Here is a 23610-nt window from a genome sequence, read left to right on the forward strand (position 1 = left end):
CAGTCATGCTTTTTGAATTAGAACAACGACGCAACATCATTTCAAAATCTATTTAAAAAATCTTCCCATGTCATCGTCCACCAACAATCCGGCCAACAGTGCTGGGAACCGACCCAGACAACAACCACCATCTCAAGCCAGTAACCATCCCGTACAAAATTCTACTACTGCCATGAAACGATCCAATACAACAACGAATGCATCTTTGGCACAACCATCAAGCACACCGTCTTCTTCATCATCGGGAAGTAGCACCGGAAGTAAATTTTCATCAGGCTTGAATAGTGCTTGGAATATGGTCAAGAAGGGAATTGAAGGATCATCAAGCTCCAACACGAGTACTTCCTCATCATCATCATCAAATAATCAACACACTTCCTCTGCTGCCTCTTCCGGAGTCACAATATCGGTCGAGGAATTTCAAGTATTAAATCAACAAATTCTGGAGTTGAAAAAAGCTAAATACGAACAAATGCAGCAAATTAAATCATTTGAAAAACAAATTGCAAACGGAAATGAAATGATGAAATTACAAAACGAACAAATGGAAGCATTAAAATTAAATTTAAAGAATATTTATTTGGAAAAGGAGCAATTGGAGAAGGAAAAGGTTGAGTTAACGAATCAACTCAAAGATGCACTGAAAACCAATCAAGAAAAGACAGATGAAGTGGAGAGGCTAAAAAATCAAATTGAGCTTCAACAACAAACTATTCAAACGTTGACTATAAGTCACGATCTCATTGTATCCAATGCTAAAACTGAAGCAAGCTTGTCTTCATCGGAAAAACAAAATGCGGAGCCCAACAATGACAATATGGTCACAACTGGTTCATCCAGTGAAGAAACAACCACTACTGTTGTAGATCAAGTTCCTCCCACAGACAATGTCCAAGAAGTGGGAATGGCTGACCAAGAACCAAAAAATCAAGCTTCCAATGAAGATGGAGCAGTATCAACAATAGCAGACTCATCATCCACTCAACATGCAGATTTAATCTCCAAAGACAAGAGAATAACAGAGTTGGAAAATCTCAACCAACAATTGAATGTACAGGTGTCACAACAATCACACAAAATTCAACAATTACAACTAGTTCAACAACAATTTTTACAACAAACGCAACAACTCCAACTTCAAATTCAGAACCATACATTGACCATTCAACAACATAACCAAAAGGTTCAAGAACATGAGAATCTTTGGAAAGAGGAGAAAAACATCACGACCCAATTAACAAAAGAGCTTTCAGACACCAAGGAACATCTTCGAACGACTACAGATGAACTTCTTCAAGCTCGCTATAATTTACAGGCCCAAGCAACACAAATTGTACAACATGAAGAAAAAACCAAACAACTAGAAAAAGAGAAGAGTATTTTACAAACCCAACTTGAAGAGTGTAAAATAGAGTTGGATAGTTTCAAGATTGATCTCACCACTGAACGGAACGATCATCAAAAACAGATTGAACAATTCAAAATTGAAAATAATATTTACAAGCACCAACTAGAGCAATCTAGGAGCGAGTTTAAACATATTACCACTGAGATGGAACAAGTTCAAGCTCAATCACAAGGATGGAAAGAAAAATTTACCAAAAAACAAGCATTGGTTATTGATTTGCAAATGAAAATCCAAGAAAAGAAGGAACAAACTGAACAAATGATGGCTCAATTTGAAAAGGTAGAATCACAATACAAGGAAAAAATAGCGAATTTAGATACACAACTCTTTCAATCGAACCAAACAAAAGAACATCTCAAAAAAGAATGTCTCGAACTTCAACGAAGAATCAAGCACGATTATGAACCATATCATGAGAAGGGTAAAATGTATGATGAGACGAAAAAACAATTAGATCAACTTAAAAATGATTATTTGGAATTGGAGAGAAAATACGACACGATCAAGACAAAGAATATTGATTTGAATGTTAAAAATAATTCTCTTGAGGAGCAAATTGCAAAGCATTTAGAATATATTTCGAATTTAGAACAACGAAGTAAGGACCAACATCAAGAAATCAAAACTCTCACCAAACGCAACGACAAGCTCCATCACAGTTTTGAACAGTTGGATCGAAAATTTATTTCATTCTTTGTCAATGACATTTTCAATAATCTTTACACGACTGATTTCAAGTCAAGATATGAAGCTGCATGTGAAACACTCTCCCAACTTGTACACCTTCAAGACGAACATGAAACTTTGAAACAAAAATATCAAGACGAGAAACTTGAACTCCAACTTCAACTCAAAAAATTGAAAAATCTCAATATTGACCTCAAGAAACAACTAGAGGAAACGATCAAGGTGAAAAATTCTACACCTTCTACACCACGAGGTGATTTTCAAGAATATGCTCAATCGCATCCGTCTCCCTCTGCAGTATCTGTCAACAGTTCATCTCCTCAATTGGTGGAAGCACCTTCAGCTGAAACGGAAGCTCTGTTAGGACAATTACAGAGTGACAATGCAGTGCTGTTGGAGCGAATTGGAATTTTGCAACAAACGAATTGGGATTTACAAGAGAAACTTCGACTCATCAATGATCGACAGATTGTTTTAGTGGACGATTTGGAAAAGAAACAATCTCTGTTGGAATACTTTTATTCACAAATACCATTGGGAAGGTTTACATCACCAGAACAAGAGAATGTAAATAGCAAGAGCTTGTTGTCATCCTTCTTTTCGTCCTCAAATTCTTCAAAGAAGGAAGTAAGTCCGCACAAGGCGTCTCTTTCAAATCAAGGATTGGATCCTATTTCACTGGAGGCGTATCATCACATGCAACGAGTCATGCAGGATACTTTGTTGCATAACATTACGCTTCAAAAGCATATAGAAATGCTTGGGGAAGAAGTAGATCGGCTATCCAAAAAGCTGGCAAACACATCCAAATGAATGTGACTTTCACAAAGACTCGGAAAGAAGCTTCTTACTGCATCATCCACCACCGTTTGAGATGTAAGGTTGCATGATGTATATATAACCATCCTTTAATTAGTGGAAAACTTTGTCATGAAGATTTCAAACGTCTTAGTGTCAAGATTTGCTGCTATTATATTATATTATATTAAATTATTGGGTGAATGACATTTATTGAACAGAGGAATATAATTTATTGGATGATGTCGAAAAACAAAATTATGGAGAGGGGTAAATGTTGCGATGAATTGAAATGGCCAAAAACATTAATCATTCTTGTTGAGCAGCAACTTTTTCACTTTCGTCAAGTTCTCTTCAACTTTTTCATTGAGGGCAGCAATGGAAGGATGCGAAGCCACTCGAGACACAGATTTCTGAAGCTCCAATTCAATGCCTCCCTTTTCTCTCAAATTGGTAGCACCGTAAATCTTATCCATATGAGGTTTTTCAACTAGCTTGACAAACAAGTAAGTGGCAAATTGAGACAAGACAGCCAATCCCAAAACAGCCCACGACTTGGCAATTAACGCCATACCAAAGTATGCACAATAACCAAGAACAATTTCAGGATTGTTCAAATATCTGTAAATTCCAGTGTACGATGGTTGTTTGCTTTGTTGTGTCTCCTGATAGAAGAAGTCTCCATAAAACCATCCATAGTCTCCCAAAACTTCATAGGTTGAGGTAGATTGATAAATATTCAATAAAATCAAAATAATTCCAGCAACCAATTGTGTGGCGTATTGCCATGTCATGAGTTGAGAAAATCCTTCGTAGTAATAGTCGGTAGTTGCAGATCCACTACTATTATAATCCACCCATAAGAAGGTTGTAATAAATATTTTGAGTGTCAATGCGATCATAATAGCATGATTAATGGTCAAAGAAAAGTTGTAAAGCCTCTTAAAGAAGCTAAATGCTTGTTGATTGGTACCACCACTCTTTGTGAATCGTTTGGTGAATGCTTGGTTCTTACTTTGTCCGTATAAAATGTATCCCATTCCTAAATGGTGAATCAATCTCCACAATACAGCGTGACAAATGGCAACAAAGAAAGGAGCTGTTAAGGAAGTGAACATGGCGTACACGGTGATTACAACCAAGAGCAAGTCATCAGGGTGTTTGAAAGGGTTCAAATTATAGAACAAAATTGGTTCACGCTCTGCCTTTGAATCTTTGGATGTCTCTGGTGTGCTCATGCCTCCATAAATCTTTTCAATGTGAGGATTTTCAACAAAGACCAAGAAAATTAATTGCAACATGTGAGCACAAAATGACACAACCAATACTGTGTATGATCTTGACATGATGGAAACTCCATAATAGAAACTATATCCAACACTGTACATTGGATGAGGGAACATTTGGAAAATGCCGTCGAACACTAGATTCTTGTCTAACAAGAAGAAAAAGTCACCCCAGTACCAAGCATAGTCTCCCAAAACACGGTGAGCATCGGACTTGGCCCAAATATTGAATAAACAGAGAGCAACACCAATAGCATATGAAACAATTTCATAAAAACCAATACTAGTTGGAAGTTCAAAATATGCCAAGCAAAAAACAATGTAACCTGCCAAATCGCTACTCAAAATAATGTCAACAACTGTACGGTAAACCATCCAAGCTGTAAAATCCAATGGATATTCATCTACTTTGTACTTCTCGTGCTTAACCTCGCCCTTCTTTCCACGAAGAGATAAATTGGCCTCCAAAAATGATTTGTTGTTCTTCACCAGTTGTTGGACGTATTTGGTGAATTGCTTTCCGTTAGACTGTGTAGACAGTATGTATCCGAGACCACAGTTATAGGCCAATCTCCAAAATATATAATTCACCAAAAAGAACTATTTCAAATGTGTGTTCAAGTCATGCCAATAACAGTGTGTTTAAACATGATGTTGGTGTTTGGTTCAAAGATGTTGAGGAATCACGTGTTGAACACGTAGCAGTCAAATGCGAAGTTGTTGTCATTGAGTAAATATTTGATGATGCAATTAATGATAACATTCAATGAATTTCATTCAACCGAAAACACAATATTTTCATTTAGAGAAAGTTGAGAATGAGCCTCATGATATCAACCAATAAAACCTACCCATTTAGGAAGTAACCCTGTCAGGAATGATATTGAATAAAAACCAATTAAAAACAATTCAAGTATGACTGGAATTTCAGTCCACTTTTGTGGATGAGTAAAAACATCGGTACAATCGTACGTCAGTGGTACACTAAACCTCTCTTTCGTCGTTGTACAAATTCCCACAGCTTCTTCCTCCTTTGTTGTTGATTCATCCTTCTTTTTAGCACTATCCGATGATGATGGTGATGATGAGGTAGGAGAAGAGCCAGGCGACGAGTTGTTGTGAGAGTCTTGCTGCTGGACGCTTACCGACATTTTTTGGAAGAGTCTCGATTCATGATGACGTGTTGGGTGTCTGGTCTCCAACAAGAAATTCAAAGGACTCGCTCGAGAATTTCCAGGAGAATTGAATTTTGAAACATTCACAAAGCTTTTGAAATGACTCTCTCTGAAAGGAAAATTTATTAGCAAAAATTCACTCACACTTCTTCTCGTTACAATGTAATAAGGAGGACATACAATGTAGCACCTTACACCTTACACTTTAGTGCTGTTTGCAATGGCACGTAGTCCAAAAAGGAGATACAAATAGCACTTAACACTGGAGTGTTACTGGAGTGCCAAATGCAAACAGCACTTGACACTGGAGTGCTGAGTGTCATCAGCACCTGTAATTTCGAAATAATATAAACATGCTGCACGGCATTTCGAAGAACTGATCGTATCAATAATTTTCGAAATGTGATTAATATTTGGATTTGAAACTCAGGTGAAGGTCGATGATGTCAAAGATTGGACCAAGTTTTGGACTGCTGTGAAGAGTGGAGAGTTGGTTTGGACGACGATTGGGAGAAAATATTTTCGGTGATGGCCCGTCTAATTCCAAAATCAACGTACACCTTGAATAATACACGTGAGTGGATAAATGCGAACATCAAGACGTCAGTTAAATATACGTGGCTCCATCGTTGTACACTATGATCTACAATTTGCAAGAAAGAAGATAACAACGAAACGTAGATGGTTGTCGATATTCCATCTTGGTAAAAGATACTGAATGTGAAGAATATGCGTTCATGCAACTAAGGTCGTGATGATGAACATCACCGCTTCACCAATTGTTCTCTATCGTTACTCGCAACAAGGGACCGCTCAATAGCAGCAGCACGAATTACCTTCCTTTTTGTGTGATTCGTGGCACAGTTAAACCATTTCGTAAAGAGGTGACGACGATGGATCAGGAAAATAAAAAAAATGAGTAAACAACCCGAACACCAAAAAGATATTGCTCACCATCATCATCACCATGAGGATCATCATGATTGTTGTTGTGGATGTCATCATGAGAAGCCTCTTCAACTCTTCAAAATGTATCCCGAGCTAGAAACCATCACTCCCAATGACGCCAAAAAATCCCGACTTCATGAATTGTTGGTAGATGATAACAAGTTTTTGTGGAGTGGATATCGAAAGCTTCCAGTTAATGATTTCAAAAGGTCCTTCCTCTCAATGTTTACACTTCATAATGAAACTGTAAATATTTGGAATCATTTGATACCCTCTTTAATTTATTGCGTGGTTGCTTTCTATATTGACCACTATGTTACATTGGTAAACCCAAAGGCAAGATGGACCGATAGAGCTAGCTTTATTTTCTATTGTGTAACAGGTATTTTCACATTTGGATTCAGTGCCATGTATCACACTTGGAGAATGAATAGTGTGAATGACTATCATTTTTGCTTGCTATGTGATATTAGAGGAATTGTGGTATTGGTTTGCGGAGCCAATGCTCTCAGTATTACTTTGCAATTGAAGGATTATGAATATTTGCAGTATATTTATTCGATCGTGAATATTGCTCTAGTTATATTTTTCATATTTTGGATTAAGAAGATGGTTCGAGAGAGATTGACCAACCAGAGAACTCTCTACTTTACTCTTTACAGTTTAATACCATTACTAACTTTGGTTCATCGTTTCATTTTGCAATCAAGTACCACCAAGGATTTTGTAAACATGGTGATTTACTGCATTTTACCAAGATCTTTCCATGAGCAATTCGGAATCTCGCATGCTCATGTCAACATGAACATTAAGGATATCATGTGGCACAACAATCATTCCAGCAACTCACATTTTCCAAACGGCGTTCTTGATGTGAATCATGACTTGACCCAGTTGTACATTGCAAACTACTTTTTATTGGGATTTGGAATGTTTATCCGAGGATACAAAGCACCAGAGCGTTGGATACCATTCAAATTTGACTTGTTTGGAGCAAGTCATCAAATTTTCCACTTTTTATCAGTTTACACAAGTTGGCTTATTGTTCATGGATTTTATGTCATGTACTCAAAAGGAGCTTTTCCAAATGAACATTTATAAGTAAACCATTGGGATCGTCATTGATTGATCATGGAGAGTACTCTTTTTTTGTAGAACAACACATACTTGAACAAAAGGTCTCTAGGAGATCTTGGCTCTTTGTCCCTTCCGCATGCCATCCACTGAATTTCTGAAAACACCCTTATTTCTTTTTACCCTCAGAAAATGAGTCACTCCAATTTAGTTTTGAAAGGTGACGCATCTCGTTTCTCATCATTAAAAAAAATTTTACGCTTGGGCCTTCAAGTCAACCCATTTTTATTGACTTCAACAGAGAACAATTTTTCATCAACCGATTGTGTGTTTGAACCGAAACAACAAGAACAACATTGTTATTGATTTTCATCACACACGGATTGATTCATTGTCACTCGAGCGTTTATTCAATTTTCTGATTCATTTATTCAATTTTCATCATTAATTATTATCAACAACAAGAACAATAAGAACAACAACAAAAAACAGGATGAAAACAAAATCCGTCGTGGTCTTTGCATTATTCGCATCATTGATGGTATTGTTCATGATCATGGGTCATGTCCAATCAAGTCCAGACTCTGACGACGCAGCACCAATCAAGTCTTCTTCTTCTCTTGAACTCACTGTTGAGAATATTGAACGAGGAAGCAATTCGGAAGAATCTTACTCTCAAAACACAACGTGTTGCAATACTTGTCCAAAACCAGAGATCATTGTCGTTCCAAAATGTACCGTCATTAAAGTGCCCGTACGAATTCCTTATCCTGTGTTTAAGCCCATCCCAAGACATGATGAAACCAAATGTCCCAACGGTTATGAATTTGTCAAACCAAATCAATGTAAAAAGACCATTGTGATTAAGAAGGAAGCAAGTTGTCCAATTGGATTCGTACGTCTCAGTGAAACTGAATGTTTACGAGTGATTACCATGTGCAATGGAGGTGATTCAAAGGATTCATGTCCATCTGGATATACCGAATTTCAAGTGGAGGAAGATTCCAAAGAGTATGACAAGTTAAAGAAACTTGAAAAACAAGATAGAGCCTCAGTGTTCTTTACCAAAGTCGTTGAAGGTTTAGCGTTTGGATGTAAGAAGGATCGTGGTCATGATCATCACTTTACATGTCCTCGTGGATATTATCATCAAAATCCATATCATTGTGTCAAGGTTGTGGAATGTCCAAAGAAGGGTGGATGGATTCGTACCAAGGATGGTCGATGTGTTCGAACCTTGTTTAAATGTCCAAAGGGATACAAGAAACTTGGACGATTTGGTTTGAAATGTATCAAGATGAAATTGAAATGTCCAAAAGGATATAGACAATCCAAGAGATCTCCTCGATTGTGTTTAAAGACCAAGATTATCGTCAAGATTAAGTGTCCAAAGAGAATGATCTATAGTGAAACTAAAAAGACATGTATTTGGAAGAAGTGTAGAAATGTCAAGTGTAAGACTGATTTGAAATGTCCACCAGGTCAACTTCCAAAATTGAGATCAAGAAAATCATGTTGTCCAACTTGTGCTCGTTGTGAATGTGGATCTTCATTTAATCCTGTTTGTACACGAGAGGGTGTCACAGTATTTAACTTGTGTACAGCTCAATGTTTGGGATTGGAAGTTGTTCATGAAGGATCTTGTACCTCGAAGGAAATTCAAAAGATTCTCAAGATTTGTCCACCATGTGAACAATGTAAGAATAAGAAGAGACGTCCAGTGTGTGGTGTTGATGGTGTTACTTATCCAAATATTTGTGTGGCTAAATGTGTGACCAGTGGTCAATTTGTTTTGAAGAGAAAGGGTGAATGTACCAAAGCTGATTGCAGTGAGGGATCTTCTATTACGATGGTTTCAGAGTTCCTTCCATTCTTTGAACGAGTTTTGAAATCTCAAGCAATCAATAAGAAGAGAAGACAAGAGGAAGATGAGGATTAAACTCTTTTTTTAGTGGTATTACATTTACAGTAATGATGTGTGTGACAACATGCAACCAGTTCGAATGCGACTTTGATACTATGTTTCCATTCCAAACTGCCCTCTCCGTGTTGTTTCTTGTTGAATCCTTCTATGCAACCAAACAAACAACCTTGGGTTGCCGTTGAGCCTGTTGATGGTTGGTTCGACAACGGTTTCTAATTCGAATTCACACCAAAAAACGACCTTGTCAGATTCCAACTTTCAAAAAAAATATGATCGCTTTCGTGATGATCGAATATCCCGTTATTCTCAGTAACCAGAAAGATCCTGCTCTCTACTACATTAATCTGGGAAAAATCATAGAAGAAATCCGCAACGGAAGTCTCTCATACCACTGGCATACCGAAAGGATTTATGAAACAAGGCTCCAGTCACTCTCGCGAATCTGATCAAGCCGCAAACAGAACCATAGGGTATTGTCACACAATGTTCGAACCCGAAAAGAAATGATATTTCAGCCTGGGGTGCCCAAATTGTTTTGTTTACAGATGCCATGACCATAGAAGAGCAACTTATTCAAAGAGAAACCTTAGATAATTATTTTCATCACTGGATGTGATGAATACACACAATAAGTCCATTGCGTACATCGACTTGTAAATAAACAGTTCTTCTTCAACTTGTTTTTGTTTAACAAGATCATGTTTCAGTATGTCTGTTCTTTTGCCATCATGTCTGCAAATGAATATTTATTGTTGACCACCCTAATAGAAGGTTTTTTGGAGGTTCAACAAAGAATTGATTAAAAAAATGGTCAAACATCAACAACGTTCCTTGATGCGTCGTGGTCGGCAAAGAAAAGAACACGAAAAGCAACGGAAAGGAGCGTCCTCTAGGAAGGCTCAACAATTGGAAAATATCGGAATGATGGCAGCCAAGGGTGTGGATGAATCTGCTCGTGTTTATGAGATGCAATTTGAGCAAGGTCATAACAAACCTGTGAAAGGAAAGGAGGAAAAACATGTATCGTCAAAAAACAAGGCCGTCATTGCTTTTATGAATCAACAAAAGAATGCACAAAAATCATCAGCAATGAATGGTGATGATGCAAAACATACTTCTACACAACAACATAGGCGCAGATTGAATATTGACACGGATGCAACTACAAAGCAACAACGATCATCGGAACAACCACAACAACACTCATCAAGTAGTATGAATGATAGCGTTAATAGTAGTAGCAATATGAAGAGTTCACCTTCATCAACAGAAGAAGGAGCCTCACGAGAGAATGTAGGTTCTGTTCATTTGAGTCGACCAACAAGAGGAGCTCTTGTCACAGCAATTAAAACCGGAAATTTAGACCTTGTGCCAGACACATTGAAAGGTCTATCCAAGGATCATGAATTTACAAAAGCAAAACTGAAAAAGAAAGTCTATTGGAAAATGAAGAAGGAAAAAGAAATGCTCAAGAAATTAAAAAAAAATCTCAATAAGGAACTTGCATTAGAAAAAAGCAAAGTAAAGAAACACAAGATGAAGAATGCCAAATTCGAAGATTTGGATGAATTCCTCGATGAAAAAGAATATCTCAAGAATGAACGAAAGAAGAGAGAAGCTCTCATGACGCTAGAAAAGGACGAAGTGGCCGATGAAGTCACCTATGATTCTGATGACATGCTCGAGCAAAAGAGAGATGAAGTTGCATTTGGTGAAGTCGCACAAGAGCCTCCTCGACTCTCAAAATTAAGAAGCAATTTGGAAAAGAAAATTGAAAAGAAAAAGCAAGAGGATGTTGAAATGGAAAAGATGCGAGAGGCAGAACGAAAACGAGTCATGGAAAATTACAATAGAAACAGACTGTTACGACAGCAACAAAAAGAGGCTGGCACTGCTCCTACAGAACAGTCTCTCATGCTTGACAAGTTAAAGAGTTTGGCAGCTCTCAGGAGTATGAAGTTAGAGTAGTGCCAGCTTGAAAGCCTTATTTTCATCATGCAAAGAAACAAATCGAATGCAATACGAATCATTGGCTTAGTATCTAAACCAACAATCCCGTTGATATCCCTATGGAATCACCCGTGAGTAAGTGAAATAATTTAAAAAATAAAATTTTGAACCCACAAATCTTGCTTGCTATTTTTGTTTGGAAACTTGGTGAAGGAAACAAAGGAACGAGATTCAGCACTAACCAATCAAAACTCCAAGTCTATGGTATGGAGTATTCTCATTATGGAACGAGAATGCAACTGTTCGCGTAGACAAAATCGAAAACTTCGCGATATAACTCGGGAAAGTTTCATTCCACCTTTGAAACTACGCCTTAACGTGTATCTCAAACAATCCTGATCTGTTTTTTGTGGGTTTGCTTTGTTAGTCATATATTGATATTTTCCTTGGTGCGGATTTATATCTGTTTGTCCTAAATCTCCGTTTTCAAACGCAATAAATTCTCACGCATGTTTTATCTTGCACAAGTCAAAAACAAAATGTCCTCTCCATCCATCCAAAACACTCAAGAAGAATACGCAATTCTGGGAGGTAAGTTTCTCATCATTGGGTTATTTTTTCGAATGCATATCTTTACAAATAGCCACACAAGGCATCGGAAATGAACTTCTCAAACTTTTACTCATCCGAGGAGTGAAAGTCCGAGTGTTGGCTCGAAATCCAAGCAGTCTTTCCCAACTTGCCTCCAATCCTTTACTTACCATTGTCAAGGGAGATGCTACCAATGCAAAAGATGTTGAAACACTCATCTCTACTTCCCAATACAAATTAAAAGGAGTATTTTGTGCATTGGTGTGCATCAAAACATTCCTACGACAGTGGTCGAACAAGGAACTGTCAATGCCATTCAAGCCATGAAAAAACATATCCCCAATGAGGAAACACATTTCGTATTGATCACTTCGGCAGCCTTGATCGAGAATGAGGAACAACATCCATGGTTCTATCGAGTCCTCGTTAAGCAATACTTGTTGAATCACAATTTGATGACATGAAAAGAGCTGAAAAACAACTTGTGAAATTATGTGAAAATTCAAACATTACGTATTCCATTGTTAGACCTCCAGATTGGTCGATTCATGTCTCACTCTCGATTATGAATATCGAATTGGAAATGATTTTTTGAGAAATGCGACCAATGTCATGTCTCGAGCAGATGTTGCTGCTTTCATGCTTCGATGTATGTTTGACCAAACATTGAAAATATCTGCAGGATCCAATCAGATATTCAATGTCGACACGAAACGAGTCCTTCCCAAGGAACATGACAGTAATTTTGGTCTAATGACCTTACTGAGATGGACTCTCCCTCGACATCAATACCTCATGATCAAAATGGGTGTGCATTCCATTCAAATCGCTGGTGTGGCCATGCTCGCTTATTACTTTTTTCCTCAACAAGTGAGTGGATGGTGGAATGCTCTCAGTACAAGTGCTGTCAGGTTTTTTGGAGTTTCATCCACGGGCTCTGATCACAAATGAACTCACACCACGCGTCACATCACCAATAAATCGTGATGCATCTTTTTGTTTAAAAATTATAATGAGATGGGACAAGCAATATGGCATCCAACGAATGAAGATGGGCAAATTCACAATAGCCATCCTCATCTTTTGTAGTTTAGCGATCGTTGTGCTGTTCATGACGAATTTCATGAGTATCACGAGAAGAAGATTATTCGGAAGAAGAAAATCCTTTCGTCGTGCCCACAACTTGTCGATTCAGAAGAAATCTTCTACTACTGCACCATCATTATGTACTCTCCAATTTCTAATCATGACAGCTCCGAGAGAAAATTTAAAACGACTCGGTCATTCTCCTTTCATGTATCTCAATAGAACCATGAAGGGTATTTTAGATTTGGAAACTGTATTCTTCAAGCCCTGTATCACCTTGTTGAACGTGAAAGGAAAGAAATTTAGGAAGGAATTGGAATCTCTATATTCTTTTGAAAAGAGAAATGAAAATTCCGAACGTATGATAACCATTGTAGATCTTGATGAGAAATCTCAACGTGATCTTGTGTTTACTAGTGTGTTATTACCTCTGAAAAAGAAACAACATTTAAATGATTTTTATTCGATTTTTAATCAAATCAAATTTAACTATTTGGATCAATTAGTCATGATCATGGAAGATGATTTTGTCATGTGCCCTCAAGCAACACAGCATCTTGTTTATATTATTCATGAAATGGATCGGCGAAAATGGAGCGGAGTTCGGGTTTCCTTTGGCTTAAATGGTATCATGATGAACGGAAATGATCTCTATGCCATGGTTGAATTTTTAAGGCAACACACTGGACGAGCAACTCCTGTCGATTGGTTGCTGGAAGAGTTTTGGAATCAATTCGATGAGATGGGGATGAATTATTTTGGAAAATCGAATCGAACGTTTTACACGTATCGTTTACAATTAATGGAACACATTGGAGTGGAATCATCATTGGGTCATGTACGTCATAATGATTTGGATTTTCCCAAGTGTTATGAAGCTCAAATTGCTGCCAAGTTAATGTTTCATTTCAATATGGATCAGTGTTCACACTCCATGTTTTCTCCATGTGATGAGGTGGAGCTTGAATTAAATTCTGAATCGCGTACTGAGATGAGGAATACACACGGGAAATCCTCAATCGATCAACCATCACGACCACGACTAAGCAGCAACAACAACAACAAGTTGTTTCTCTCACTCGCTCATGATCAATTCCATGAAACCCAAGCTTTCACGCCCTCTGCAACCTTCTCACTTGCTCATTTCAAATCCAATGTTCAAGCCATTTTCTGTCAAGAAGGAGAATCCTGTGAGCATTGTTGTCTTCGTCATGGAAAGAAATGTGATGGTACCTATTTTCCTTACATTAATCACTGCTCTGAATTGAGAAAGTACAAACCCAATTGTAATTGTCAACGAGAAAAGTATTTAATCTCACGTGCACCATACATTACGAGAAATGTTTGTTTCATTGGTACACGACCAAGTCGATTTGATTGCACGACAAGCAAATTCATGAGTTCAAGATTGTGTCCATGCACTTGAAGTGGTTATTTTCGAACTACGAACAGAATTGCAAGGAGATTTTCTATCCATGGAGAGTTCAATGTCCCAAGAAATGCAAGAGAAAGACGGTACATGATGACCACCCGCCAAATTATTTTACAAGTTTAAAAAAATGAGGAAAACCACAACAACGACATTATCAACGACGACGAGTAGCAACAGCTCTGCAAGACCAGGAGGCTCAAAAGGGATTTCTTCTCCGAACATGTTGGGCAAGTCATCGGGAGGTGTTTCTGGCACTGCCTCCTCACAGAAGCGCTCTCCATCCACTGGGAAAGCATCATCTACAACTTTGAATCGGACAACAACACCCTCTTCAACAACACAACCACCAGAATCGAAACATGTCAAGAGATTCACTCAGGAACGATATGACAAGCATAAGACAGCAAATCCTTTCACGGCAAAAAATAAGTTTAAAACAACCTTTGGAGGCGTATATGAAGCTGGTGGAATACCTTGTAGAATACAACACACCGCAGCAAATATGCATTTGAAATGGGATCAAGATCCTCAAGACATGTTTTCATACGACCCATTAATTGTGACTATAGCGGATGGCCTTAGAGAAACGGATCATCCTTATATTGTCATGGTTCAAAAAGCAATTGTGGATTTATGTACTGCTCCTGGAGCGAAAGAAAAAATTGAACCCTTGCTCCGACAAATTGTTTCATACATTAGATTGGCTCTCCAAAGCAAGGAGGAAGTAGTTTTTGATAATGCCTTACTGGCCATCACTCAAATTGTTTCATGTGTTGGAAGTTCTCTTGCTCCTCACCTTGCCCAAATATTGGTTCAAATCAGTAAGAAAATCTTCGACAAGAAGTATGCTCCAAAAATACAAGAATTACTGAGGCACATTGACAGGTGTTGTGATAGTGATGAGGTTGTACGGCTGATAAAGTCAAAAGTACCAACGTACATCTCTGTTCGATAAACATATGTTGTCAAGTTTCATTCGATTGTTTTTGTGGAAACCGAAATAGTGCAACAATAGTCGTTGTGCTAACTATCTCGTTATGCTTCACTGAAATATCACTTGTCACCACACTGTTTGAAAAACATCAAAAAAATAATTATCAACTGGAAGCACTATTCCATATGATGAATTTCAAAAGTGGTGTTTCGCTCGGTCAGCTCAACGATGACTACAATCAATTGAGTAGAACAAAAAACAGGCTAGCAGCCAAAAGAAACATTTTAAAGACCTCCAGTGATAACCCTCTCGATTTCAAATCAACCATTCTCGACTCTAAATTCGGTGGTTTATCATTCTATGAATCGGGTTTGTTCCCGGTCAATGTTGATGATCAATTCACGTTTTTAGCAAGTGATGATGAAAAAGTTATTTTACATGGTAAATTAGAACCATGCCGATACAAAATGTTTTTGGAACGATCTCAAAACAATACAAACGAAGCAGTCACGATTCATATCGAAGCTTTGGAATTGTCATTGGATTTGGAAGCAGTCATGACACAACGAGAGCAGAAATGGACCACTGAGTTTAATTTATTTAGAAAGGATGGTGACGTGCAACGGGTAAGTTGTGTGTGTTCAAGTCGAGACATTCGAGTGAGCTTTTTTTCCATGAATTTGTTGAAACCATTCACTTGTATATATATTCATTTATTATATGATCGATCTCACACATACTACTCTTATGAAACAATGATTTATTTTCTTCACATGTGACAGGATAATTTAATAACAGTATTGATAAAAGTCTCTCGATCTGCTACAGGAACAACTTCCTCCTTCGGATTTCAACTATATAAAAAGAAGGATGTGGTTCATTCCACTAAATTGAACATGAAACAATTAAAGAAAATTCCAGTCTCAAATATTGAACCAGGAATTTATGAAGTGGTCGTGCATCCAATTGTGACTGATGGATTAAATCCATTAAATGTCAAGATTTCTGCGTACGAAGAAAGAAGCTCGACATCCACATCGACAGGAACTACAGGAACGTTTTTAGAAGGTTCTCAAGATCTTGTGGCACTCAGTTCAAGATCGTACCTTCATCATGAAGTGGCACAAGGAGTTGCACAAACTTCTGATTGGGCCTCTGATCGATTTATTATTTATGGTAGAAGTAACATGACTACTCCTATTACTGCTCACATTTCTGTGTCTGTTTCCTTGTCAAAACCACTCGCTCAAGACTCTTACCTCAATGAGTATAAAGTATTTGTGTATCGAGTTGGTGACGACACACGTAAGTATAGGTTATGCCCAAGAAAATAGACTATAATACTGGTATACTAATATTTGAATGATATTCATCATTAATTTTTTGAAACTTGAATGTTCATTTCAATAATATATATAATTATATCAATATATATTTTACATACAACATTCGATAGCTGTCATGGAAATTTCACAACACGAACTCGGTCAATTATGTACTCACTTGGTAACAAGAATTTTCTATGCCTATAACGTTAAAAAGAGCGTCAAAGAATTGGATGATATCATTGCAGTTTGTGACAGTTATGGTACTGTTCAAGACAAATCCAAAAATCAAAACGATCAAAACTCCATATCGGTACGACCTGAGCCAATGGTTAAAGTCAGAGAAATTGCTGTCAACAAAAAAGAACAATTGATTGATTATTTCCGACGAAACAAGGAAATTAAAAAGGGAATTGAAGAAAAGAATCTCACCGTTCTTCTCAACTACATGAGAGACAAAACGACCTTCGATGAAGCATTACCTCTCACAAAAGAAGCTCAACAAGTGGTTCAAGAAATGGAAGCAAAAACCAAGTTTGAAAACGAAATTTATGGAATTTTACAACAAGAAGCACTTCGATTCGCTAAAAAACATCCTCATTATGACATTCAAGAAATTTTCGCAGAACATGATCAAACCTTGGAAAAGTATTACAAAAGTATCCAAAAAGAAGAAAAGGAAAATGGAGGCAAAAATTGTGGACCCATGTCCTATGTTCTGAAAACATTGTATGAAACGATCAAGTTAGTGAAAGATGAAATTATGAATAATCACTTGGAATCATCAAAGAAGGATCTCATGACCAAACAAGTGGTGTGGAGAAGGATGGCTCAAACATCGTCAGACGATCAAGATCGTGACGAATGGAAAGTGAAATTGGATAATGATGAAGATGAAGTGTTCTTCTTTGAAGAAGAATATGAAGATTCTGATGACGATTTGGATTTCGATTCTGATGACGAAAAGAAGAAACCTGAAACACCAACCAAGAAGGGTGCTAATCCTTTATTGGGCAAACTCTTCTCATCACTTTCAAAACCTCCCAGCAAATCAAATCTCAATTTAGGTTTTATTGCATTGATGGGATTTGCCTTGTATAATACTGATCAAATTGTTCGAAAAGAAGGTGACAGTAATACAATGGTCAGCAAATTATCACAAGAAAATTTCATGTCCATCTACAGAGTCGCTCGTTATGTCATTGTTTACGGTTTGAGACATGTCAAGAAAAATTCCATAGTTCAAGAAAAGCTTACTGCTGCCATTGTTGATCAACTCACTAGTAAGATTGAGTTCACTATCAATTCTCTTGAAAAATATTTACCAAAAGAAGAAGTGACAAGAATGAGAAAAATCATTTATGCCATCAATGACAGAAACGATGCACGATTCGAGTCACTGCTCACAAAGAGCGAGCTCACAGCTTGGAAAGAAAAGAAACAACGAGAAGAACGTTCCTTTACTTCTATTCTTCAAAGGAATTTGGATTCTCCAAAAACACCAAAATCACCTGTGGATGAAAGTTCTATTCGTAAAATTGAAGACAAGCCATTACCATTGCCAGCAAAAGTCACAAAGGATATGAGTGACTCTGATGACGATTCATCCATCGATATTAGTGACAGTGACGAAGAATCTCCAAGAGAGAAACCAAAGAAAGACAATACTCCACAGAACAAACCTCAACCATCACAACCTCCACAACCTCCACAAGTGATTGAAGAAGTTGCAGAAGATGAAATTGTTGTCAAATATGATATTACTGGCATTGATCAAATTCCACATTTGAATTTAACGAATCCTGAAGAATTCATTCAACTCTTTGTCAATCAAGTGGATTTACTCGTATTTTATTTGGAGAAACAAGTCAAGCTCACTGGAGCATCATTGGAATCTCTGTGTGATGAACATAACAAGGATAATTTAATTTCTGCCTACTTTAGAAAATCCATCTTACCAGCATTTCGAGCGTTGTTTATTGGACCATTTGAAAATCCAGGAGATGTTTTCACCAATGAAGAAGCATATAATTTTAACTATTTACTTGACGTTGCAAGAAGTGGCGTTCAAAATGCAAACATTACTACCATCATTGAAGGAATTTTCAAAGTTCAAAAAGAAATTACCATCAATGATTTATGGTTGGAAGATCCTGATCATTTCAAATCCACTCGATTCAATGCATTTTGGTGTCATCTCTTTAACACAAAGAAAGCTCTTCCAGTTTTTGACGAAATTTGCTCACAAAATTATTATTCAGGATTCTATATTAAGAAACCACCAAAATTTGCACATCCTTTGGTGAGAGCAGCTTTTGAAAAATTATGTCAACTTCCACTCGCATTGAGTGGTGATCCATTCTTGAATCAATATGATCCTTGTGTCTTGGAAGAAGGTGAAATTATTGAAGAAGAACAAGTCTAGTTGAACAATAATGAGATTTAATCACGTTGATATTTTCAGAATGAAATTAAAGATATATTTTGTCAAGTGTTCAAACCATGTGGTTGTTGAAATATTTCTTTACAAAATTAAAATGACACACGGCGTGCAAATGTTAGCTGGAGTTAAACGCACTCTGAGTCGTCACTCTTAATTTCGCAAAGATTTTGTTTCATAAAAAACGATTTATTTCATTGTAAATAAGATTAACAAAAAAAATGAGAATGATCTTGATGGATCTTGTACTCGATGATGATGGTTCGGAGAGTCTCCGTGATGGAATTATGGATACTTTGGTTTCTCAAAATTATATGAAATTATGTAAAAAGATGAGGGATACTTCCATGTATCTCCGAAAAGGATTTGATGCGAAATTTGAACTTGTTGATCAACTGGTTTCCATTCATGATCATACAAGTCAAGCTAGTAATCATCAAGACTCGTCAAATGATGAGGAGAATGAGGACTCTACTTCAACTTTGTGTCCATTCGTGGTCCGAATTTGTTACACTAGAAACATGATCCTTGTTGGAAACGCATTGAAAGAAACAAACGCTATTGAGTTTTTTGATTTAAACTCAAAAAAACATTTACATACCATGGTAATAGAAAACGTACCTTATTATTTGTGCGTTGAAGAAAATGATGTATTTAGTAGCGGTGCAAAATCAAGAAGAGTGTTGAACGATGAACCTTGTTTTATGTATTCAGATGACTCGAATTTACGGAAATATAAATTGAATGAAATAACAAAGCATGGAAAGAAATGCAGAGAAGAGTTCAGTAATAACGAGTCTAACCATAGTGATTCTCCTAAAGTCAAGCATGAATGGAACGCCTTGTTTTCAAATGCCACATCAGTTACGATACAGTATTCAAAGAACAATGATGCAACTCAAAATATAATCTACATTTGCACGAATCGTGACATTAACATTCTGAATTCTGTGAGTGGAATAGTATTGGGAAAGATTGATATGAGCGCATCTCTTTCTAGAAATATCATTTGTTTAGAAATACTGGAAGAGAGTGGAGAATTGGTATTGTTTTCAAAAGACAGATTTTATGTGTTGCGTAAAAAAGTTGACAACGATATCAATAGTTGGGCAATCACCAAGGAATTTGGTCAGCAACACTCTGACTATCCCAATGTAGTAGATTTGGTTCATGATCGTGTGAACCATCAATTTATTGCATGTGATTATTCTTCTCCAGATGAAAAATTGCTTCTTTTTAAGGATGACGGCGAATTTGTGAAAATCCAACCGCAAGTTGGTTCAGTGACATGCTGTTTGGACGAGAGAGATGGCATTTTGATGGTGGGGTGTAAAGACAAAATATTGTTTTACAAGTAAGGTGTGCACACCAATGAGGAAGTCAGATGTCGATTTAATGAGCTTAAGACCAATTTGATTTCTTCCTCAGTTTTTGTTCAAATCAGGAGGTCTGTAAAAACGGAGAGTTATCTATGATGCTATGCTCTTCAACATGTCTTTAGACCTTTCTTTCAGTGTTGTTTGTTATTTATTCGTGAAATCACTTATAGTAAAAGAGTTGGTTCCGTTTGACAGTAAAACCTTTTGTTTTTCTGCTAAAGCTGCCATGGAAGCAGGGATGCTTTCAGCAACAACAACTAGGCAATACACCAACATCTAAAATTGTTATTCTTTTGTTCGAAAGCATATGAAATATCTGCTTTGTACGGACAACAAAATCCTTCTCCAATTGGACATGAATTTTTTAGGGAAGAATTTTAAGTCCTTACATGTTTCAAGAAGAGTTTCAGATAACATACCAATTCTCTCCAAACATTTCAAAGTAATTCGAAGAAAATTTCATGATTTCACGACCCTCGTTTCAGCACAATCTAAATTATTCAAATCAAAGCAAATGAAAAATCGCGCTCTTGCAAACTGTTAAACATTTAACTTTTAAAAAAATCCGATCGCAGTCATGTCGTTGAGCACCTCATCCTCACCCGACATTGGAGAGCCAGCAACAAGGAATGAATCATCCACAACAACACCGGACCCAAACCGAGAGATTCAAACTCTCAAAGCATTGCTCAGTGAGGCCATGGAGAGAATACAAACATTGGAAGATGTTTGTACTCACCTTAATCATGAAATGACCATCATGAAAAAGCTGATCACTGTTCAGGTGAATGAGGTGAGTCATACCATGGACAGTAAATTTACGGATATCATCAGGAGTGTGGATTCTAAAATTATGCAAACAGAGCAACGTGTGGATCAGGTTCTCACTCGTTTTGAAACTGCCCAAGAAGATTTCAACAAGTCGAGGGCTGAATCCGTAAAAAAGCTACACCATTCAGCTCTTCTAGTAACGCCCAAGAAATCATCCGTAACGAATACAAGTCATAATCGCTCTGATTTGAGTCTTCCTCCTTTTTCACCAATCTTGAGAAATGAAACGCCCCGAAACTCTACAAGCAAAGACCGACCTCCAACCATTGATTCAGATCATTCAATCACTCAATATCCAGATGATATGATTGTAAAAGTGCTAGAAAGTGAAATGTTTGAAAGCTATAAGGGTAGGTTGCATTCTCATCACCCCTAAGCACATTAACAAACGCCATTTGATAACGCTAGATATGGCATTGAAAATTTTCAAATATTGCATTTCACAATTGGCAGAGCTTCAAAAAGGAGAGGTCAGAAAAACAATGGGAAAAAAACATTTCATGAAATTCTTCACAGAGGGTAAATTGTCATGCGTGCTTAATGAAAAGAGCTGGAACTCAGAGTTGGTATGGGTGTCTGTTCTTAAACGTCTACGCATTGTGGACGTTTATTCTCCCTCTGGAAAGTATCAATTAACCTATGAACAGTTCGAAAAGGGCCTCTTTTTGGTAGCTCAAGAATTGAAAGACTCACAGTTAATGACCACTTCACAACGATTGGAATCATTAATGTTGCACATAATACCACTCTTCTCGGAATTAATTCAACAAAAAGAAGCGCAAGTTGGCTCGACACTAGATCATCACTCGTCGTTGCAAGATCATGATGTCACCAACCAGTCCCTTATCTTTGAAAACTTGGAGCGAGATATGGGACAGCTTGAGAGTACCTTCAAAAAGCATAGAAAACAGCTAAAAGCGATGTGGTCATTCTACAGCTGTGCTAAAAAACCAAAAACAAAACTCAAAACTCACCTTCATGGTCTCAACATTAAGGACTTGCTCGATTTGTGCCAGGTCTATGGTTTGAAGAGTTTAATAACGAAAGGGGACCTAGTCATTGTAAGTGTACTACTGCATGCAAATACCACGACAATCATGCTACTATTAACATGGATTTTCAGATATTTGAACAACGAATGGACATGAAAAAAACTGAGAGTTTAGAAGATAGACTCTCTTATTCTGCATTCGAACAAGTGTTGGTAGACATTGCAAACAAAATCTATGGCGAAAAACCATTTTCTAACATGTATCAAACCACAGAGTCACGACTGGAAAAGTTACTAAGCAAATTAGTCATGGCCTACGACGATCACAGGCTAGATAGGAGCACACAAGGTCTGTCATTAAGGTAAGTCCATTCACTGACACGTTCAGAATAACTTTAACATTACGTTTCGCATCGAATTAGAGAATATTAAACCGCCAAGTCACCGCTCGCAACTAGGAAAAGACAATACAATCATGTACAGTTCAAAATTGTTTTAATAGATGGTACTAATAATTATATAGAGGTATTATCGACTTCAAATAAAAACAAAGCTAGCTATTCAATTGTGTTATTGGACTACACATCCTTCTGACTCGGCTCTTTCAGGTGCCTGTTATTGTAGCATGATGGAAAATCGTTACGTATTGGTGCATCACGTTTTAATGAATATTGACGAAAACGATCATCTCAAACAAGTAAACATACCTTCAATGGGTTGATTTGAGAAAGGAAAACTAAAATCCACATGGACCAACAACATAAAGCAGACAAGAAAGTCATAGTTCTTATCAAACTATTAGAAGTCAACAATCATCATCACAACGGTTCATTGATAACATTCAGCAACAACAACAAATCACAAAATTCCGGAACAACAAATTCCAATAATTATTTTATCATCGTCATCGTATATTTACATACCCAGCCTGTTTACCGCACAAAATGGTGAAAGGCATGATGAAGATGCACAAACCCCAAAATACACAGGTGCCGATGATAATCGTTTTAGCGTCCTCGCTAAGAGCCATTTTTTTTAAATAAAAAAATTAAATATCGAATGTCCAAGTTTGTATGCAACCCAAGATTTTCTTCCAAGCAGCAATGGATAAAATAAAATTTATTGAATTAATTATTATTTAATTCTAGTTCCAACGAGTATCTAATAGGGTGTGCTTCTATTATAGAAGAAACAATTTTCAAGAGACGATCAACGAACAATGTTTTTTTGTCGTTTAGCAGAAAGGGTCTTGTTGCATCGGTTCAGAAGCAATGACAGCTCATGTTGTGAACATGGTCTATTAATATCAATCAGCTAAAAAATTTGCGTTCTTCGCTTGAATTTTTCAAAC

At 37.1% G+C, this 23610-nt stretch overlaps 12 protein-coding genes across 12 annotated transcripts; 10 read left to right on the forward strand and 2 right to left on the reverse strand.

Moving 5' to 3' along the window:
- Positions 1-67: 67 nt before the first annotated feature.
- On the forward strand, positions 68-2908 carry C9374_007940 (uncharacterized protein; the record flags this gene model as incomplete). Its single annotated transcript, XM_044697961.1, has 1 exon — positions 68-2908. One exon carries the CDS (start codon positions 68-70, stop codon positions 2906-2908), a length of 2841 nt encoding a protein of 946 aa, XP_044546054.1.
- Positions 2909-3198: 290 nt separating this feature from the next.
- On the reverse strand, positions 3199-5330 carry C9374_007941 (uncharacterized protein; the record flags this gene model as incomplete). The annotated part of the gene is made up of 2 exons (XM_044697962.1): positions 3199-4779; positions 5031-5330. The coding sequence occupies 2 exons, from the start codon at positions 5328-5330 to the stop codon at positions 3199-3201; spliced, it is 1881 nt and encodes a 626-aa protein (XP_044546055.1).
- A 939-nt stretch (positions 5331-6269) lies between these two features.
- Positions 6270-7403, forward strand: C9374_007942 (uncharacterized protein; the record flags this gene model as incomplete). Its single annotated transcript, XM_044697963.1, has 1 exon — positions 6270-7403. The coding sequence occupies one exon, from the start codon at positions 6270-6272 to the stop codon at positions 7401-7403; it is 1134 nt and encodes a 377-aa protein (XP_044546056.1).
- Positions 7404-7869: 466 nt separating this feature from the next.
- Positions 7870-9315, forward strand: C9374_007943 (uncharacterized protein; the record flags this gene model as incomplete). Its single annotated transcript, XM_044697964.1, has 1 exon — positions 7870-9315. The coding sequence occupies one exon, from the start codon at positions 7870-7872 to the stop codon at positions 9313-9315; it is 1446 nt and encodes a 481-aa protein (XP_044546057.1).
- A 792-nt stretch (positions 9316-10107) lies between these two features.
- C9374_007944 (uncharacterized protein) lies at positions 10108-11268 on the forward strand (the record flags this gene model as incomplete). Its single annotated transcript, XM_044697965.1, has 1 exon — positions 10108-11268. One exon carries the CDS (start codon positions 10108-10110, stop codon positions 11266-11268), a length of 1161 nt encoding a protein of 386 aa, XP_044546058.1.
- A 521-nt stretch (positions 11269-11789) lies between these two features.
- C9374_007945 (uncharacterized protein) lies at positions 11790-12792 on the forward strand (the record flags this gene model as incomplete). Its single annotated transcript, XM_044697966.1, has 3 exons — positions 11790-11841; positions 11894-12087; positions 12370-12792. The coding sequence occupies 3 exons, from the start codon at positions 11790-11792 to the stop codon at positions 12790-12792; spliced, it is 669 nt and encodes a 222-aa protein (XP_044546059.1).
- A 172-nt stretch (positions 12793-12964) lies between these two features.
- C9374_007946 (uncharacterized protein) lies at positions 12965-14353 on the forward strand (the record flags this gene model as incomplete). The annotated part of the gene is made up of 1 exon (XM_044697967.1): positions 12965-14353. One exon carries the CDS (start codon positions 12965-12967, stop codon positions 14351-14353), a length of 1389 nt encoding a protein of 462 aa, XP_044546060.1.
- A 133-nt stretch (positions 14354-14486) lies between these two features.
- On the forward strand, positions 14487-15314 carry C9374_007947 (uncharacterized protein; the record flags this gene model as incomplete). The annotated part of the gene is made up of 1 exon (XM_044697968.1): positions 14487-15314. The coding sequence occupies one exon, from the start codon at positions 14487-14489 to the stop codon at positions 15312-15314; it is 828 nt and encodes a 275-aa protein (XP_044546061.1).
- Positions 15315-15478: 164 nt separating this feature from the next.
- On the forward strand, positions 15479-19043 carry C9374_007948 (uncharacterized protein; the record flags this gene model as incomplete). The annotated part of the gene is made up of 3 exons (XM_044697969.1): positions 15479-15919; positions 16076-16598; positions 16750-19043. 3 exons carry the CDS (start codon positions 15479-15481, stop codon positions 19041-19043), a joined length of 3258 nt encoding a protein of 1085 aa, XP_044546062.1.
- Positions 19044-19279: 236 nt separating this feature from the next.
- On the forward strand, positions 19280-20416 carry C9374_007949 (uncharacterized protein; the record flags this gene model as incomplete). The annotated part of the gene is made up of 1 exon (XM_044697970.1): positions 19280-20416. One exon carries the CDS (start codon positions 19280-19282, stop codon positions 20414-20416), a length of 1137 nt encoding a protein of 378 aa, XP_044546063.1.
- A 598-nt stretch (positions 20417-21014) lies between these two features.
- C9374_007950 (uncharacterized protein) lies at positions 21015-22691 on the forward strand (the record flags this gene model as incomplete). The annotated part of the gene is made up of 4 exons (XM_044697972.1): positions 21015-21618; positions 21677-22329; positions 22392-22621; positions 22682-22691. The coding sequence occupies 4 exons, from the start codon at positions 21015-21017 to the stop codon at positions 22689-22691; spliced, it is 1497 nt and encodes a 498-aa protein (XP_044546064.1).
- A 138-nt stretch (positions 22692-22829) lies between these two features.
- On the reverse strand, positions 22830-23289 carry C9374_007951 (uncharacterized protein; the record flags this gene model as incomplete). The annotated part of the gene is made up of 3 exons (XM_044697973.1): positions 22830-22871; positions 22967-23054; positions 23183-23289. 3 exons carry the CDS (start codon positions 23287-23289, stop codon positions 22830-22832), a joined length of 237 nt encoding a protein of 78 aa, XP_044546065.1.
- Between the last annotated feature and the right edge of the window lie 321 nt (positions 23290-23610).

This window comes from Naegleria lovaniensis (genome assembly GCF_003324165.1).
Source record: "Naegleria lovaniensis strain ATCC 30569 chromosome Unknown tig031, whole genome shotgun sequence".
Taxonomy (NCBI): Eukaryota; Heterolobosea; class Eutetramitea; order Acrasida; family Naegleriidae; genus Naegleria; species Naegleria lovaniensis.